Source organism: Crassostrea angulata, chromosome 8 (assembly GCF_025612915.1).
Source record: "Crassostrea angulata isolate pt1a10 chromosome 8, ASM2561291v2, whole genome shotgun sequence".
Taxonomy (NCBI): Eukaryota; Metazoa; Mollusca; class Bivalvia; order Ostreida; family Ostreidae; genus Magallana; species Magallana angulata.
Genome location: NC_069118.1, coordinates 9,340,695 through 9,358,579, shown reverse-complemented (window position 1 = coordinate 9,358,579; position 17,885 = coordinate 9,340,695). Strand labels below are relative to the sequence as shown.

The window sequence follows — 17,885 nt, the reverse complement described above, 5'->3', positions numbered from 1 at the left end:
GGCGTTTGAAAACAGATTATCTGGACATTTTTCATATTTGTGGATAAACGTAGTTTCGGCACAAAGGTATTTATGATTATCAAAATATCAAGCAAAAAGTGGTGGAGGCAAAAACTCGGGACAGAGTATAATTCAAATGGATAAGTGTTGTTGATTTTTAAATAAGCATGGACTATTCACGCAAAAGTTTTGTAATTAAATATTAAGTTTATTAATTTATTTGACATTTCAAACAATTTTTAAATCTTCAAACGAGAGCGGCCATGTGCTTCGTGCCTGACAATAAAATAGGCTAAACGCACGGGCAATAAAAGTTAATTAATATAAATATATTGGATGTGCCTGAAAAAGAAACATGCACATACAGCCGGTATAATTTAGGGCCTATAGTACATAAAAATTCTTCCAGTGTCCGTGGTTGAATCTAACATTGCGTTCCTGTGCCATTGAAATCTAATTATAAAATCGATTGTAAAACATGAAAGATTTATTCGGACATAAAATAAACAGGACTATTTAGCGAATTTCAAGTTGTATAACAGTCGAATATCGAGTGAACGAGTTAATATCAATACAGCGTACTTTCAATTTTATATCGAAAGTAGAATGCCATGTTCCTGTCCGATTGACTATTTTGTTGTTGTCCATGTTGTTTAGATCTCTAAAATGCCCACTAACGCACAAAAGAGATTGTTCATTCAAAATCCAGAGCCTATTACAGAGGTAAGACATTTCCATGTGCTCTGCATTAGTGAAAATACATACTAAAATAAATGGTAATATTCGTGGAGACTAAACTGATTTCAGTTCTGGTGTGTCAGTGATATGTTAGACTGATATAAAGAAGACAGAGTCGGTTTGTTCAGATTAGTGCTTTTCTCAATTTCCTTGGTTTCTTTTCTAACTTAAGTTTTGTTTCAAGTCTAATTGTTTAAAATGAACGAGTTTGTATAGCAGTATACAGGTATAGGTATACAACTGAAACTTTGCATTAATTATCTGTAAATTTATTCCAGCCAGTCCAGACTTCAACCATAGTCATCATACACCCTGGGTCTCTAAATCTCCGGGTTGGCAGAGCATCAGACCCTCTCCCAGTAACGATACCTCAATGCGTGGCTAGGAAGCGGATCTCACGAACAAAGAACTCAACCTCACTCATTCTCAGACCAGAGTGTGTTGTAAGTTTCAAGCACATTGTATGGAGGTGATATTGTTATGACACTGTTCTAATATAAATATTGTTATGTATTGTAAATTTTCTGGGTAAATTGATGAAGATAACGAAGTGAATTTGTCTCTTTGTGTAGATCTTTTCAAAAAATTGGAAATGAAAGTGCAATTACCAAAAATTTATTTCCTGCTTGATACTTTGCTGAAATAATTGGCCAGCTTCATGAAATAAGATATGAGGTTTTAAAGTCAGGCGTTTTCTGTTCATCCAGCATTCAGAAGCCAAGCAGCAGTTTAAGGCTGGACTCAAACAGGCCGAGGATACTGTATCTACCAGGCCAACCTCCACCGGAGAATACAGGCAGACCTCATCCTATAAACAGGTCTGCTCAGACCTCACGTAAACTGATGTAACTAGGATAAATAAAGGACATTAGCGGTGTATGATGAGGCACAAACTCATTCAAAAATCAGTATTGTAAACTAATGCTCGCAGTTTCAGATGTAATGAATACACTCCTGTAAATTGTTTAGGATATCACTAGTGAGATTGAGCAATGCCATAGTAAGCTATAAAAAAATGAATTCATTTTTATTGCAATGTTTTACACTATTTACATAATTGCTTCAAAAACAAGTTAGAACAAATAAAACCTTAACACTTATTGGGAAAACATCAAAATTTGTACAATAATGTATGTAGTTGGAACATGAATTTCTAATGAGTTAAGATGAAAATTATCAGTATTTCTTTTGTAGTTGTACAATTTTAATCATGGGGTGAAAGGTCAGAGAACAGAGGTCATTTGTCAACAGACCTGGACAAAGACAGAGAACCAGCCAGCCATTATTGTGGGTCAAGAGGTCAGAGCAAATCAGATGTAGATGTGGCATATGTTGGTACAGTGGGAACTGTCATAATAATAAAAATAGATATATATTGTCTGCTAAAAATTATGTACATTCCAATTGAATTTGTTTGGATGAATTTATCTGTCATTTACAATACACATGTACATGAACTAGCATATCAGCTGGATAACTTCAAATGACATTTGAGCTTGAAAACTATTATTTTGAAAAACATATACTGGGGTGCGACCAGTTCTCGCCGAGTACCATTTCTCACCAGTACGTTGTGACTTCATTTTTCGTCTATAATTTTATGTGTTGATAAAATGACGTTACTGGCGAGAAATGGTACTGGCGAGAACTGGTTGCACACCAGTAGTGTATAATATAACTATGTGCTATTTGCTTAAGTTAATTTTTATCAGATTTTGCATTTACATCGATGCATTTATTATACAATTTGTGTTGGTTTCACAAATTAATATTTATTTTCAGGCTTTGTATGTAAAGCCCACAGACAATTACGACCTCCACTGGCCAATGAGGCGGGGCAGGCTTAACATCCACCCTGGGCCTGGGGGGACAGTGACAGCCGTGTTAGCCGATATAGAAACCATCTGGGCCACCGCCATACAGAAACACCTGGACATACCACTCAAAGATCTCAAGGTAAAAAACACAGGAATCACTCCAAGTAAATGTCAATCAGTGAGACGATTTTAATTTTGAGGTCACATACTGTAAATTCCTTATATTACACAAGTACTTTATTCCACAATCCCGCTGTTTTGTATCAAATTGCGAGAATATAAAATTTCCAACGCAGAACATTTATCCATATTTCTTATAGTTCCTAACTCTCCGAAAATAATGGCAAGGTTTTAAAATACGAAAGGGGTGCTTCTTGCGATTTTACGTAAATATAAATTCCTCGCATTTAATAAGGAATTTACAGTGCTGAGACAATTAAATGAAAGATTTCAATGAAATATCACACACTGATATATACCTTTGTCACGACAGCCGTCGTGACTGTTCAGTCAAACACAACAGAATTTGTTTTATATTTACAATTTTTATATAAAATAAAACCAAACAAATCTACATATTATAAACAATAAGATATTTAAGTTTTCTGATGTCCATAGTCTTCGTCACAGGCATGTAGAAGAGTAGTGGGTAGATATGGCATGGCGTGAGACAGTGGCAGACAGGTATAACCACGGCGATGGACTGCCAGAAACTGGATAGGGACCTTATTAAATTATACCAATAAACATATTTTGAGTTACATGATTAATATACCTTACATAAACATAGGCTAAGTCGCACGGACTTAAAATATAACATTATGGCAACAACAGCACGCCATACAATAGCACGAAACCACAGCGAATACGATCACTGCATAACGTTAAGAGTATCACACTACTTAACACAGAAAAACCACGTCAAAGCGATATACAAATACTACGTACTACACGGACAATATACAAGTACACCGAACTACACGGCAAAAATACAAGTATATCATGCATTTATATCGCAATATAAAGCACACACACTCGACACGTGACCACACAGGAACACGCGCGAGCAAGCACCTATGTTTAACAGTTCTACCTCGTAAAACCAGTATATCAAAAGTAACAAAAAATACTTAATATAAACTCCACAGTAATATAAAAAGACTGAGCCGTAGTTCAATTACAAAAGTATAAAATAGTTTAACTTACCCCTAATAGGAGAAAGGGCTACTCAAAACCTTAGCTGCTCATACCTGTCATGCGGAAAACGTGGCCACTGTCTGCCAGGTCTGCAATGCGGCAGTTTAAATAAAGTAATCGAACAATAGAAAAGAACTGACCAATACGTACTATAGCTGATACCGTGTCCAGAGAGGTACACTATGGGTAAAAAAAACCAGTTACACTGGAACGTATAAGAGGGTCCCTACAGGATACTAATATGTAAAGAAAAAATATAATACCGGTAGATACTGATTTGTGACAACCTTACTCAAAGCAAGGCAGAGGTAATGCAAGACCACTTAAAGAAATCAAATTATATTTTTAAAGTCATGCAATGACTGATTACCTTTTGCAATTATCTTGTGTATTATTCTTACAAGATCTCAAGGTCAAAGAACACAATGATATTTTTTCTGAATGAATGGTCTGATGACTGTTTTCAGATGTATAAGGCCATTCTGTTGATTCCTGATGTCTTTAACCACAAACACACAAAGCTGCTGGCCAACCTGTTACTGGAGAGACTGGGCTTTGGCAGTGCAATCCTACATCAGGTGTGTACATCTGTAACACTTTACCAAAGATTTTGTTGTGCCATCCTTCAATAGCTGTGCATGTCTTATGTTAATAATGGGTTCTCAACAGGAACAGTGATTGGCTCTAGTGAAACAATTTTTATAATACATTCACCCTTACTTACACATGTTATGAAATAGAACCATTTTAACAGGAGCTTGGACTTTGGGTAGTTGTGTCAAACAGCAATGTGATGTAGGTCTGTCTATTGCATTGTAGGCCACTCAGTCATGGCTCTTTGAAATCAACAAGATTTGTCTGGCTTTTGAGCTAATGCTACGCAATCGCTGTATATTTCGCTTGAAACCAGCGTCATTTTAACTTGTTTTGACCCAAGAATTAGATAGTTACATCCTACTGAAAGTCCAAGGTCTTGTTAAAATGGTTCTATTGCTTGCAATAACAAGGTTTATTATAATTATGCATTTTTATGCAAATACCAATACAGGTGGTGGACATTGACGGCTGTTTATTTTTGTAGGAGTCTGTCTGTGCGTCCTTTGGGTCAGGGGTAAGCAGTGCCTGTGTTGTAGATATTGGGGACCAGAAAACCAGTGTCTGTTGTGTAGAGGATGGAATATCTCACAGGAACACAAGGTGAGGGAACCAAACAATGTGTGTGCCATGATTCATGTCAAGGAAACCTTACATTAAGAAAAGAAATACAAGATAGGGAACCAGACAAGATTTTTGAATCATTCATTGTAAACTAGTCTTTTGAAGAAATACAGATAGTATACCCTTGTATTACAGATTTTACAAACTTTGAAATTGTTTTGATTTATAAATGTACAATGTAATTGTTTCGCTCTCTTCTCTATTTTTTAATCAGGGTGACGATGGACTATGGAGGCAGTGACATCACCAGGTGTTTCCACAATGTGATCCAGCGGTCAGGGATAAATCTACGAGAGCTGGATCTCCAGAACACTGTGGATTGTCTGTTACTGCAGGAGATGAAGGAGAACCACTGTAGTCTCGATCAGGTACAGTCCCACTTATCCATGTACTAAACTCGCGAATCTCTTCTGTTCTTTTATTTTTGGCATAAAAACTAATTTATTGTAGTGCTCTCCATAGACTTTTCACTTGAGAGGCCAAAATTATTAGGTTTTTATGGGAAATACAATGTATGAATACTAAATTTTTCATATGCAACAAATATTTTCAAAGCCGCAAATATTGTTAAGTTGAATATTTTGTCTTAGTGAATTGGCTTTTTTAGATTTATTATTCTAGAATCATACCAAAAGTGACTTTGTGTAAATTATTTGTTTCAACACAAATATAAATTGTTGTCAGCCAATTAGTTCTAATTGTTATGATGTTATTTATTTTGATTTAGGATGACTGGGGAGTAAAAGAGCACTCCATTTTGATAAAGAAGCCGGAGCAGCACATAGTGAAGTATCCCATCAAGCTTGGCGACGAGGGCATCATCACCTCCATGAGCTTCTTCATCCCTGACCTTTTGACCCTACATGGAGACTTGGCACATGTTCAAAAGAGAAGTGAGGGAGATCCAGAGGACCCTCATGATGAGTTCTATCTCAAGATGACCACAAGGGAGGTAATGACAATCTCAAGTTAGCATATTATAGTAAGACATGGAATATGAATAGTTTTAAACTTGACTCAATCCTTGATGCTTATACGACAGTGATATATAATGTTTGCCATGGTTTTGCATTACATGATCTTTTTACATGTATATTCGAATAGATATATAAATCTCGATTTAATTGTTTATTCATGTATTTAAAAAATTCTGAATTTTAGTTTTGCATCCTTCCTTTTAGACCAAGTTAGCAAAAAAGAAAGACAACTCAGATAACAAAGATGCCAACGAGAGCAACATAGGACAATTTGATGACTCGACCTTTCAACCCCAAATGGACGATGACTCAAACGACAACACAGAGTCCCTACAGGTGACGGACAATCAGAAAGGTGGGCGGGGCATGGAGATGGAGGAGGAGCCAGAGGCGGAGTCTGCAGACTCTGAGGTCCAGCTGATGGGGATAGACCAGGCCATCCTACACAGCATTGATAAATGTGGTCAGTGCATATACTGTATACATGTGAACATTTGGGATTTACACACTCTATTGTGATAGGAAATGAATTTTACTTCATTTTTCCTTTCATTTTTTTTTTTATCAATAATCATATGTAATTCCTGGTAGACTAGAAAAATAAGATGGCATTATAAGCCATTATGTTCTTTTGCTAGTTTAATAAAGTACCGTAGTCTTTTTCTAAGTAAAAGACTGACTTAGATTTTAACGTTTAACCTTGTCTTGTAAAATCTCATATTTTAAATTCTGATTTCAGACAATGATGAGACAAAGAAGAAGATGTACAGCTGTATTGTGGTGGTGGGGGGTGGGATGATGATGGAGGGGGCCCAGCAGTGGCTCCAGTACCGAGTGTGGGTGGGGATGCCTCCTCAGTACCGCCTCATGCTGGAAACCATGGACGTCCTCACCAGACCAAAGGTAAAGACTTGAATAACAACATGGTGAACTCAGTGGTATTGACATCGATAACTTCAATGAACTCAGTGGTTGAAGATACTTTTATGATATATTATTGTTTTAATTAGTAAGTCCACTAACTGGATCAATCTGTAGCTATCTATTGATTTTTTATAAAGTAATGTTCCATCTCAAATTAAACATTTTTAAGGTACCATTTTTGTGATTGCACACCATAAAGATTGATTGGGTTTGGTTACCGGTATGTGAATGAATATGAATGATAGTGAACCAAAAGTGTTGTGACCACATGCATTTCTAGATATTTTGTTTATACCATGCCACTTTTCCTTCATGACACAGGATCTGGATCCGCGCATGGTTTGCTGGAAAGGAGCAGCCATATTGGCTTGCTTGGACACCACCCAGGAGATGTGGATTACACAGAGAGAGTGGAAGCAATTCAGTGTCCGCATGCTGAGGGAGAGGGCACCGTTCATGTGGTGAAAGAGAAGGGCAGCAACCTTTCTAAAACAGTGTCACAAATCAAGAGATGTAGCTTTCTTTCTGCTTCCTATACGCCTCGAAGGAGAATATTGCATTGAGTGATTGACAATGAAAAATGGTGAATGTTCAGGGAAGGAAGACTTTGTAATGTGTTCATTAGTGAAATGTATATCACACCATGTGGTAAAAACCTATTGGAGCTGACTGGTGGTATACTAAATAGTTCTCAAAGTTGGAAAGACACAAAAGTATCCATGAAAATCATGAATTCTTTATATATGATAAATTTCCAAGTGCAGTGCACAACGTGGATTTTTTAACTGCATCCTGTACATAGAAACATTTTGTTTGATTGTCATATACATGTAGATGGTGGATTCTGAAAGGAATATCATGTCTTGAATTGCAATTCTAGAAATCCTTAGTTATTACTTTGTAATTGCAAACTGCAAACAGATTACTCTTATATATGTTTAAATAAACTCATAAATGAAATCTGGTTCATGATTGAAATTGCAAACATGACCTTGACCTTCCATCGTGTGATTTCAGATCAGGTTAATATAAATTTAACACATTGTTTAGTTCTTTACCCCCCACTGTTCCAAGTTCTAAAGTTTCTAGGAACAAAGGTTAGGAGTGGACGGTACGTTTCGTTTCTTAAAGGCAATGAGTGGACAGGAATGATTCAATATGCTGTTACCTTGACCTTTTCTGAAATGCATGAAAAGCCATGGACATGGTATTGAGCAACCATTTACATCAAGTATGGGCTTCTTAATTCATTTCTTTAAAGAAAGCTATGGACCAAACAAAAATTAAAATGAGTATAGGCCTATGAACCTAACATTCATTAAGTATATTCTTATCTGTCTTCTGTTAGATCATACAAAGCTGTAATGTGTATGAAATAAAAAAAGCGTGTTAATATGTACTTTGTTGACATCATGACCTCAGACAGATTTGCAACATTTTAAAGATGGTTACTTAGTTGGAATAATTGACATTGGTAACTAAGTATGTGAATTGAGTTGATTTATTGACAACAACAAAAAATAATAAACATGACTGACAGTCACCTAAGCTTGTGCTGACTCTTCTAAAATGTGATATAGTTCAATAAAGTACTGTACATAAGTTTAACAGTTTTCAATGATACAAGTTATAATGTCATCACGACTTTATAGTAGTTCAATGTAATAAAATCACTCTTCCTTGATCAACAATCTATAAGCATTTCTTCTGAGACTATCATCTAAAATCTCACTCTCATTTTAACATCTCTGTATTAATCACAAATTCACAATTGATTGTTTCTTCAATCATCGCTTCTTTTTGGACTTTTGTTTGTTGTCCTTTTTCTTAGCCATTCCTTGAAGTCTCTTTTTGTGTTTTTTGACCCGTCGTGAGTTCATCCACACTGGGTAGTGGCCGTTTTCATCTCTGAGTGTTTTGGGATCTCTGGATTTTTTGTCAACATCCATGCCATCTGAACCTAAATGTATGGTAATTGTTAAAACAAAGGCATTACACACAAACAACAAAAACCTAAATGTATGGTAATTGTTAAAACAAAGACATTACACACTAACAACAAAAACCTAACTGAAGGAGTGACACAGCTTTTGTTTTTTACTGCTAATGAAAAATAAATCTTTCCACTTCTCGATGTAAAGTTTCTATGGCATTTCTCCCAAATTTTAACTTTGGATCACTGACGCCACAGAGAAAACACTATGCTAGATGAAGACACTTGACTGACAATCACTGCCATATATACACAGAGACATAAATTCCTTGACAATTGCTAGTTTTTACTGAACCTCAGTAAACCAGCACCCCCTGTAAACCGGCCAATTTGTCCGGTCTGGCAGCCTGCCTTTAGAGAAGTTTCACTGTAATTGGAGACAAATTACAAACAACTCTCAGATCTACAGGACATCTCTTGTCATTTTGACAGTAAGCATAAGCAGGGGTGAAACATAAGACACTATGCATTCAATTATGGTATAAACTGTAGCAGGCAATTTGTGCCCATCATCTCCAGGACCACTACGCGGGGGTGTTAAGGAAGCATATGGAATCTGAGTTACATGTAATTCCGTGAAATCACAAATCTTAGTTATTATGTACATATTCAAATATATAAGCAACGAAACGTAGACCAAAAACAAATAAAAGATACTGAAGACAATTTTCGCCAGAAATTAGTTTGTATTACGTAGATTTACACATTGATGACGTCATGACTAAAAGTTGAATGCCGTGTGAATTTGATCGGAAAGCATTGTAAACAAATTCAAAATATAACTAATCTAAGAACTCTAATAAAGTATTGTGGTGTGATTTATTGAGAATTGAACATAAGAATACTGGGGGAGATGTTAGTTTCATCAATCATTCGCTAAAAGGTATGTAAATTTGTTTTTATTTCTCGGCCAGGCTTTCCTCTGTCGTTGTTTACGATATAAAAATCCTACTAGAACAACACTGCCCCGTGTATATTGAACTTGAAATTTTATACGTATCGTTAGTTTGATCAATGCTTAAATTGAAAAGTGCTGCTAGAATCCCATGTTGTGTGTTGTTTTAATGCAATTTGCCGTTTTCCGTGCAAACTTTATAAATGTTGGGAAGGTTTTACACCGGATGAATAACTTTTTAATAAGGAAATACATAGGATTCTAGCAGCGGTTTTGATTAAACGGGGATGTTTTGCCTTCACTTGGTATGTTTATTTTATTTTAGAAACCGCGGGGTAGTGTTGTTCTATCTCATTTTATGTTAAGGAATATACGTAAGCTATTTATAGTTGTCACGTGATAATGCACCAATGTGGCAGTGATGTACTACCCGATTTTATTGCACTGACATCTATTTTAAAGGATAATACTAAGTTTTTGATCTTATTCAAAATAATTATTTAATTTCACGATTTTGAATACAACAGTCAAAATAAGACGGCAAATTGCCCATATGCTTCCTTAACACCCCCGCGTACTCTTTGTGAGATTGCAGTAGGTCTTTGTTTCTCCACTACAGTAAAACAAGCTTTTAACGAAGTGCCAGGGACGATCAATTTTGCTTCGTTATAAGCGTAATTCATTATATCCGTCAAATTTACAACATGTAATAAAGTCATGGGGGAATGAAAATCACTTCGTTGAAAGTGTCAATTCATTATAAGCGTGTTCGCTATAACTGTGTTTTACTGTATTACTTTTAAATAAAATTAAATGAATTTTTACCTGATGGTTCACCAGCTGACTTTGCACTTCCAAGGGGTTCTGTCACTAAAATTATATAACACAATTTCATACAATTATAATGCAATTCATATTCAGATCCAATATGTAAATTTTAATACGTTTACACATACCTATAAGTTAAAATCAACTGAAATTAGTATACGGAAAAAATTCCAAGAAAGACACTTAATACCTCTTTTTACATGTTTTATCGATGAAAACGAGGATGTATGAAATATGTATATCAAAAAAGATATATAATAATAGATGGACAAGCTGAAAACATTTTTCTTTGAATGACTACCGTGTGTTCGCCGTCAACAGATCGTCAGGGTTTTGGGTTGTTTTTTGTTTTGTTTTTTACCTGTGTAGAGTTCTTTCATTTCGGTGTCTTTATCTTTTTCCGCTAGAGCCACCATCTCTTTTAATTTTTCAAGATCCTTTTTAGCATATCGTTCTCTCTTTATGTTTCTCAACATCCGTTTTCGCTTACTTCGGATACTTTTTGCCATTTCACTGATCTCAAAATACAGAAATTGTCAACAGTAAATTTTACACACGTGTTGTCAGTTTACAAGTAAGAATCTAGACCGCTAAAGCGTTTCAAAGATGTGTATAATTACAGAACATAACTAAAATCGGTTTCAAGCAGAAAAATAAAAATTATTGAAAATGGAATCGTTTTAAGGTATACGCATGTAAATTAATACTAAAAGTAATGTGTACAATAATAAAATGATTTTTTCTTTTTCTTTTAACGACAGTACATAAATAATTAAATATTCAGGTTCATCAATCGTTTGGTTCATTAGCCCGTACTGCAAGCGTTCAATTGACATTGAAAGAAAAAAAGAGAGCAAGGTTTGATAGCATTGCAGAGCAGGTAATACTAATAATTTTATATCCATGGAAGTAATGATGATGGCGATAAATTCTGATACAAATCCAATCTCAATACACAGCGTGACAATTAGAATGACACTTTTCTCTGTATAAAATAAAAAAAAAAAGTTTTCTGTCATGAATGGTCATTGCCCCAATTTAATCTCACAACACCTCGATAAATGGACAATGGCTCTAGATAAAACATGTACACAAATAACTTGAATACATGTCTGTGTCCAAAGGGGGGACGATGAACAGATTCATTGAAGAATCATTTTATTGTAAAATTTCAAAGACTGTCAATTTAGTTATTAAAAGGTACCGATATCAAACTTTTTGATTTAAAATATTTTATATACTTTTAAAGTTATCTTGAAATTATAATATCAGATTGTGCTTAACCCAACTTTTAAGAATTTAAACTGACATAAATCAGTCTTCAGCCAACTATTTATGTGATTTATTTAATCTGAGTCAACTTTAAAATGTAAGCAAGACATATACTGTATTTAAAGAAAAATAATGAGTGATATTTATTGCGTATTTCAGCAAACATGTAATACATAAAACTATCTAAGAGATTCTATTCATGCATTGTAATTAAAAGAATTTGGGGCTGAGTTGACTAAGGGCCGATTTATTGTGTTAATACCAAGAGTAAAATTGATTTACTTGCTGGTGAGTTTCCCTAAGTGTTAAATTCACTAGGTGCTACATTTTTCAGATAAGTTGTTTACACCAGCCAACTTCTCCCAGGCATACATTTTATCTAGCAATGTGTATTACATGTACCGTAACACAAAAGAAATGTTAAGATCTATCGGTATACACATTTTTTACCCACATGCATACTAGGATAAGATTCTTTTATTTTATATCATATCTTGTGTCATCTTTGCAAGCTAAGGGTTTTAAGTCCACTAACACTAAGCCCCCCCCCCCCCAAGTTTATGTTGACCGTAGAGGAAACTTTTGGCTTGCGAAGATGATCTTGAGTTGTAACTGTAGAACAGTTTAGTCAGCCATTACCAAATACGTATTTTCGTTATAATGTAAGTGATCCGTCAACTTAAGTTTATCATAACAGCTTTATTTTTTTTTCATAGATTTATGGCGTCACTGGGTAGAAAAACATGCAGACTCTTTGGTTGTTGTCACATTAAGAAAAGAGAGACAAAATTCTCACAGGATTTGATATGGAGCCTTTCTTCACGTAAAAGATATTTTCATGAGACCACAGGAGAAGTAAAGGACAAATCAAGAACGCAAAGACAGGACAATGTGTTACTGGATCTGATAAAGTACAATAATGATCTTGTCAGCAGTAGTGATCCATTCTACATGATGAATCATCTCTTGAAGAACAAATTGTTTGAGAATGGTAATCTCTCTCTCTCTCTCTCTCTCTCTCTCTCTCTCTCTCATGAAATATGTGTATATCAGGAGAATTCAATATTCTTCTCACGACTTGAACATTTTTTTTCTAAAACTGTGGCAAATGGCAGTACACCTAAATTTATTATGTTTAGAACACATTGTTGCCTTCAACAAGCCAGCAGGATTTCCAATGACTTGTAAGTACAAACAATATAACGGTATATGTATCACATTAACATTCTATTCTGCAAAATTATGTTAAAATATTAAGATATACAGTAAACCATACTAATTAAAACTCTGTGTTTTCGTCATTAAATTTTATTTTAAAAAAATATGCATTTAACCAGTTACCATTGCAAATTCTTATCTGTATGTTTATAAGGTTGCTTGTGGTTAAAATCAACCTATGCCTTACTGTCAAATTTTTTATCTTAAAAAATTCTTTAGATCATAGTGGTACATTAAAAATATGATGAAATTTAAGAATTCTATTTGAGAACATAGTATGGACTTCATTTTTTCAGATTATGACATCATAAAGTGTTTGTCTAATACCTATACAACTGTCATGATCTGTAAAAATATTTTCATAATAAAAGTACATTTGAAACTTTCCATTTTGATAGATAATCCCCCAAAGAATATAAGGAATTGTGACTTGGTTGACCGTGTTGTAAACTTGGATGGACTTTTACCAGAGTTAGCCGAGCGCTTGCTCTGTACCAAGCTCTATGTGGCTCTACCAATAGACAGGTGGGTGGTTCTACAAATAGTCAGAAAGGTGGCTCTACCAATAGACAGGTGGATGGCACTAGATTTAAGGAACACCAATTCAATTGAATTTCTCTGCTCATATTAACAGAAAATTTCAGGAATGTGACTGTGAATCCAGAGTGTTGATGAAGATTATCAGATTTATTCAGGTCTTTAGCTTAATTTAACCATTAGCATTTTATTAATGATTATAATGAATCCAATTGCCATCAATATTGACTAATATTTAATCTTAATGGGTAGTTGTGTCCTTTGGAATTATGAATTGTTTATGTTTAGTAACTGATTTTGTAAACAGGGAGGTTATTGCATGGAGGAAGTTTTGAATTGACTGATATGTATCACAAAATTCATCACCATTAGAATCATTTCAAAAAGAGTACTGGTATAGATCTAAAAAAGAAGAACATGCAGCATGCTCTGCAATAAACTATGAATAACTTGTTTGGTTCATTCTTTTTTGGCAAAAATGACCCATTTCACAAACATGTTGTTATTATGAAGAAATACCAAAGCTTTACCCTGCCAAAATATTCACATTAATGATATTCAACATTTCCAAAGCTTCAATCTAATGAGATATAAATCTTCTTTTTTTTTAGAATGTGCAGTGGTGTCCTGATTTTAACCAAGTCAGAGGATTATAAAGAGTTCCTTCAGAAGAGGTTTAACAGTCTTAAAACCACCAACCAGTACCTTTATCAGCACTGGGAGTAAGTAAGGGGTATTGTGGGGTTGTAGGGGGTGGGAAGGGGGGTGAGGCAAGGAATTCTTTATTTTTCCCCAAATTCTGTAAATTTCTAATTCAACCTGAGGAATCAATATCCGTGTAAAATCACAAAATCAATTATTTATATCAAATACCTTTGTTTGCAAGTATTGCCTATTTCCTTTCTATTTCATACAAAATAGCAGAATCATGGAATTTAGTACTTGCGTGAAATAAGAAATTTATAGTATATGATTTATATGTAGCAGGAGGATTATGCCTTCAGTCTTTGGTTTTATTTTCCATGTTCTACAGTGCTTTGTGTGTCGGTGTCCCTGACAAACTGCCAGCAGAGAAAGTGAAGCTTTACTACAACAAGGAAAAGTTCAGAGATATATACCTTCCACAAGTATGCAAAGCATCTCAGGGAAAAGTTATATCTGTTGAAATTTGATTTTTTTTTTGCCATTTTGGTGATCATATTTAGACTATAAAATAATAGAGGCAAAACTTAATCCTGTTAATGTGTAGCATGATAAATAAAAAATTAGATACGGTACATATTGTTGATTTATTCATTTTAAAAAAAACTTGCAACAAGCAAGAGAAACACAAACCCATATAAATGTTCACAAAAGTATGAGTTTTAATTTCTGATCAGTAATTACATAGAGAACTTGCAGAAATATGTGGGGTCCTTTATGTGAAAATATGTTTTTCATAAAATGAAAATTTAATTGAATTTACAGATCCAGGCTAAAAATGTTCTCTAACTAAACTTAGATTTCTTTCATTAAGTTTCATGTATCAACATATAACATGTTGTGACATAAAGTTATATCCGATATATATTTATGTTTTGTACATGTTTCTTACAGACAGTTTTCTGTACTCCCAGTATGAATACAAGAAAAAGGGGAAATGTGATGTACACATCGTTATCAGGGGAGATAATCACAAAAAATGAAGAGCGCGGAGCCAGGAGTAGCCATGTTAGGGTCTCTGTAACCTCAGGTATTGCTAATTCTTTTGTTGTTTTGGGTAAAGATATTCATGTTAATTTTGCTGTGAAAAAATTAATTTTATTGATCCCTTATGTCTCAACAAAATACACATATTTTCATTGATGCAGATGTTGTAAAGGGAGATAATAGTATACACCAGCTGGTGTTCAGTTTTCTTAGTATATTTATCTGATCTGACTTGCAACTTTAAGGAATTCTACTTAATATAATTATATACCAGAATAATAATAAAATAATAATATCAGAATATATTTATGATAATAAATATACCAGTTTTCTAACAGACGGAAGTGCAGCTCTTTAGTGCTTCTTCAGAACAGTTTCCAGTGAGCTACAATTCGGCAGTTGAACATGTACATAATTTCATTTCACCTTGGACTATAGTTGTTAAATGGATACTTTCAGCATCCAATCATGTGATTCCTGCATTCCTGAGCGAGAGTTTCGCCCCAATTCTGGGGGATCAGGAGTACTTCTGGAGAGCGGTGTCAGTCATGGGGGTCAAAATGTCAATACTCAAACAGATCCCCTCCTCAGGAATACCCAGGCCACAGGTAGTACAGGACTAAAGCTGTCAACTTCTTCACCCTGTAGTACAGGACTAAAGCTGTCAACTTCTTCACTACCAATAATTCACCTATCTATTGTATGCACACATAGTGTAAATGTAGCTAGATACATTTGTATTATTGCATGACTATACCATTTTTCAGAAATAAATAATAATAATCTCCACTGGATAAATTTATGTCTATTTATGTCAGATTTTATACATATGTACATGTAATACAGTCATGTATTTCTTGCTGATAGAACATGTATTATCTCAGAATTATTTTTGAATTTCACTGACTCTTCCTTTAAACTTCTACTTAAAAATGCATGTTAAACATGGTATTGGTATTATCTTAATTATATAATTTACAGGAACTTTCAAAAGGAATTCTACATAACCTTGGAATCAAGCAAGGACATGTACAGAATTTGCCGGTGTTTCTTCACAGATCTGCAGTTGATATTGTGTTTCCGAAAAACGATCAGCAAGAAAATTTCCAGATAAAGGCCCCACTACCCGACACTTTCCTCCTGGCGAAATATAAACTTCTAAAAGACAATCAGTCAGAGGCGGAGTGTATGGAACGGTTCGCTGGTGGCCATAGACTTAAATACAATCCTTCAGAGGAAGGAGGAACCACAGATGGAGAATTAGGATACAAGGAGTGGGAGAAAAATATCATAACCGATACATCAACAAAAGACTCTTGATAAAATAAAGTTGATATTGTTATTTTGTTCAGTATTATGGTTTGATTTTTGGGAGATGATTTTTAAGATCAATTTTTTGTATCGATCCTTGTGTTTGACAATGATTGAATAATCGGCAAAAAGAAAAGAGTTCTTTTCATGACTAGCTGTCATACTGTCTGTTTTTTTACAGTTAGATGGGGAAAAAAACATATTTGATCTTTGAAATCAAACGTATTAGATACCACCTATTTTGAGACTGATTGGTCACTACTGACATTGAACCATCTTTGAAAGTTTATTATAGAGTCTACGATCCATCTGGCGTCAAAGAATTTAAAACCCCTAAAAGTTTTTTCGACTTACTCTATGTTGCATGATAAGAGATGTTTAATATATATTCCAGTATCCTTGCTTTAAGGCTGCTATCCTTCTGACCATTGTAACTCCAATGTTGGTAGTGACCAATGGAAGGGCATTGTCAGACCCAGTATTGTAGACTCCTGGAATAGGAGATCAAGGTGAAAAATGGAAAATATCCAAAAACATGTATATTAATTTTATGCCCTGCAGGAGATCAAGCTAAATTAATATATAATATGAAAAAATATCAAAGAAAAACAAAATGAAATTGCTGTGGCCTTGACCTTTGACCTGGAAACTTGGTGGAAGGTCACTGCATACTCTTTACCCACAGCACTTATTTTTTGTGACAGTGTAAAGTACCGTAAAGGCAGGATAAGGTCAAGGAGAGTACTTATGGACATTGATTTTAATTTACATCTAGGCCTGCTATGACTTTCAATTCGGCTAGAAATGGTTCAAGGTCACTGCATACCCCTATCCCGGCAGTCGGTGGGAAAGTATACGCCAGATTGGGCTAAGGAGGGAATTTACAGTAATATCGGAAATACAAACGGACAGATTTATTTCTACAAGGTATCTGCAGAGCGGGGTCCTAATTAAAATATAATAAATAAATGCGTATACATAGCCCGAGACTCAAATATTAGCCATGCAGAGGGCTGGAGGCTGATAACGGGTATTATAAACAATGATATGGGGTTAAGTTAGCTGTATCGCATATATATGCAAACAACATGTATTTATTACTATAAGTGTATGAATGTAATAAATGTATCTACACGACAAATAATACAAAGATTTACCACCTAAGATAAATACAACATAAACATTTAATTATTTTTATATGTCTCTGATAGAACTGAAAGAATTTTTGATTATTTATAATAAGTCGTATAAAGGACTATTTTTTAAATCTC

General features: G+C 34.6%; 3 protein-coding genes across 4 annotated transcripts; 2 read left to right on the top strand and 1 right to left on the bottom strand.

Moving 5' to 3' along the window:
* The first annotated feature begins 588 nt into the window (after positions 1-588).
* On the top strand, positions 589-7,564 carry LOC128159604 (actin-related protein 8-like). The gene is made up of 12 exons (XM_052822746.1): positions 589-723; positions 1,017-1,181; positions 1,446-1,556; positions 1,933-2,037; positions 2,521-2,694; positions 4,220-4,330; positions 4,834-4,949; positions 5,185-5,338; positions 5,698-5,922; positions 6,152-6,410; positions 6,687-6,850; positions 7,193-7,564. Exons 1-12 carry the CDS (start codon positions 667-669, stop codon positions 7,334-7,336), a joined length of 1,785 nt encoding a protein of 594 aa, XP_052678706.1. The 5' UTR covers positions 589-666; the 3' UTR covers positions 7,337-7,564.
* A 790-nt stretch (positions 7,565-8,354) lies between these two features.
* On the bottom strand, positions 8,355-11,177 carry LOC128159712 (18 kDa learning-associated protein of slug-like). Its single transcript, XM_052822896.1, has 3 exons — positions 10,949-11,177; positions 10,585-10,629; positions 8,355-8,831 (listed from the first exon to the last, which is right to left on the bottom strand). The coding sequence occupies exons 1-3, from the start codon at positions 11,094-11,096 to the stop codon at positions 8,659-8,661; spliced, it is 366 nt and encodes a 121-aa protein (XP_052678856.1). The 5' UTR covers positions 11,097-11,177; the 3' UTR covers positions 8,355-8,658.
* A 228-nt stretch (positions 11,178-11,405) lies between these two features.
* LOC128159764 (uncharacterized) lies at positions 11,406-16,757 on the top strand. Of its 2 annotated transcripts, none has more exons than XM_052822948.1 (9): positions 11,406-11,467; positions 12,576-12,850; positions 12,999-13,043; positions 13,476-13,602; positions 14,226-14,336; positions 14,648-14,741; positions 15,211-15,346; positions 15,763-15,911; positions 16,285-16,757. In XM_052822948.1, exons 2-9 carry the CDS (start codon positions 12,580-12,582, stop codon positions 16,621-16,623), a joined length of 1,272 nt encoding a protein of 423 aa, XP_052678908.1. In that variant the 5' UTR covers positions 11,406-11,467; positions 12,576-12,579; the 3' UTR covers positions 16,624-16,757. The 2 variants fall into 2 exon arrangements, with proteins under 2 accessions (XP_052678908.1, XP_052678909.1); XM_052822949.1 differs by having other exon boundaries at positions 11,417-11,445.
* The last annotated feature ends 1,128 nt before the right edge of the window (positions 16,758-17,885 follow it).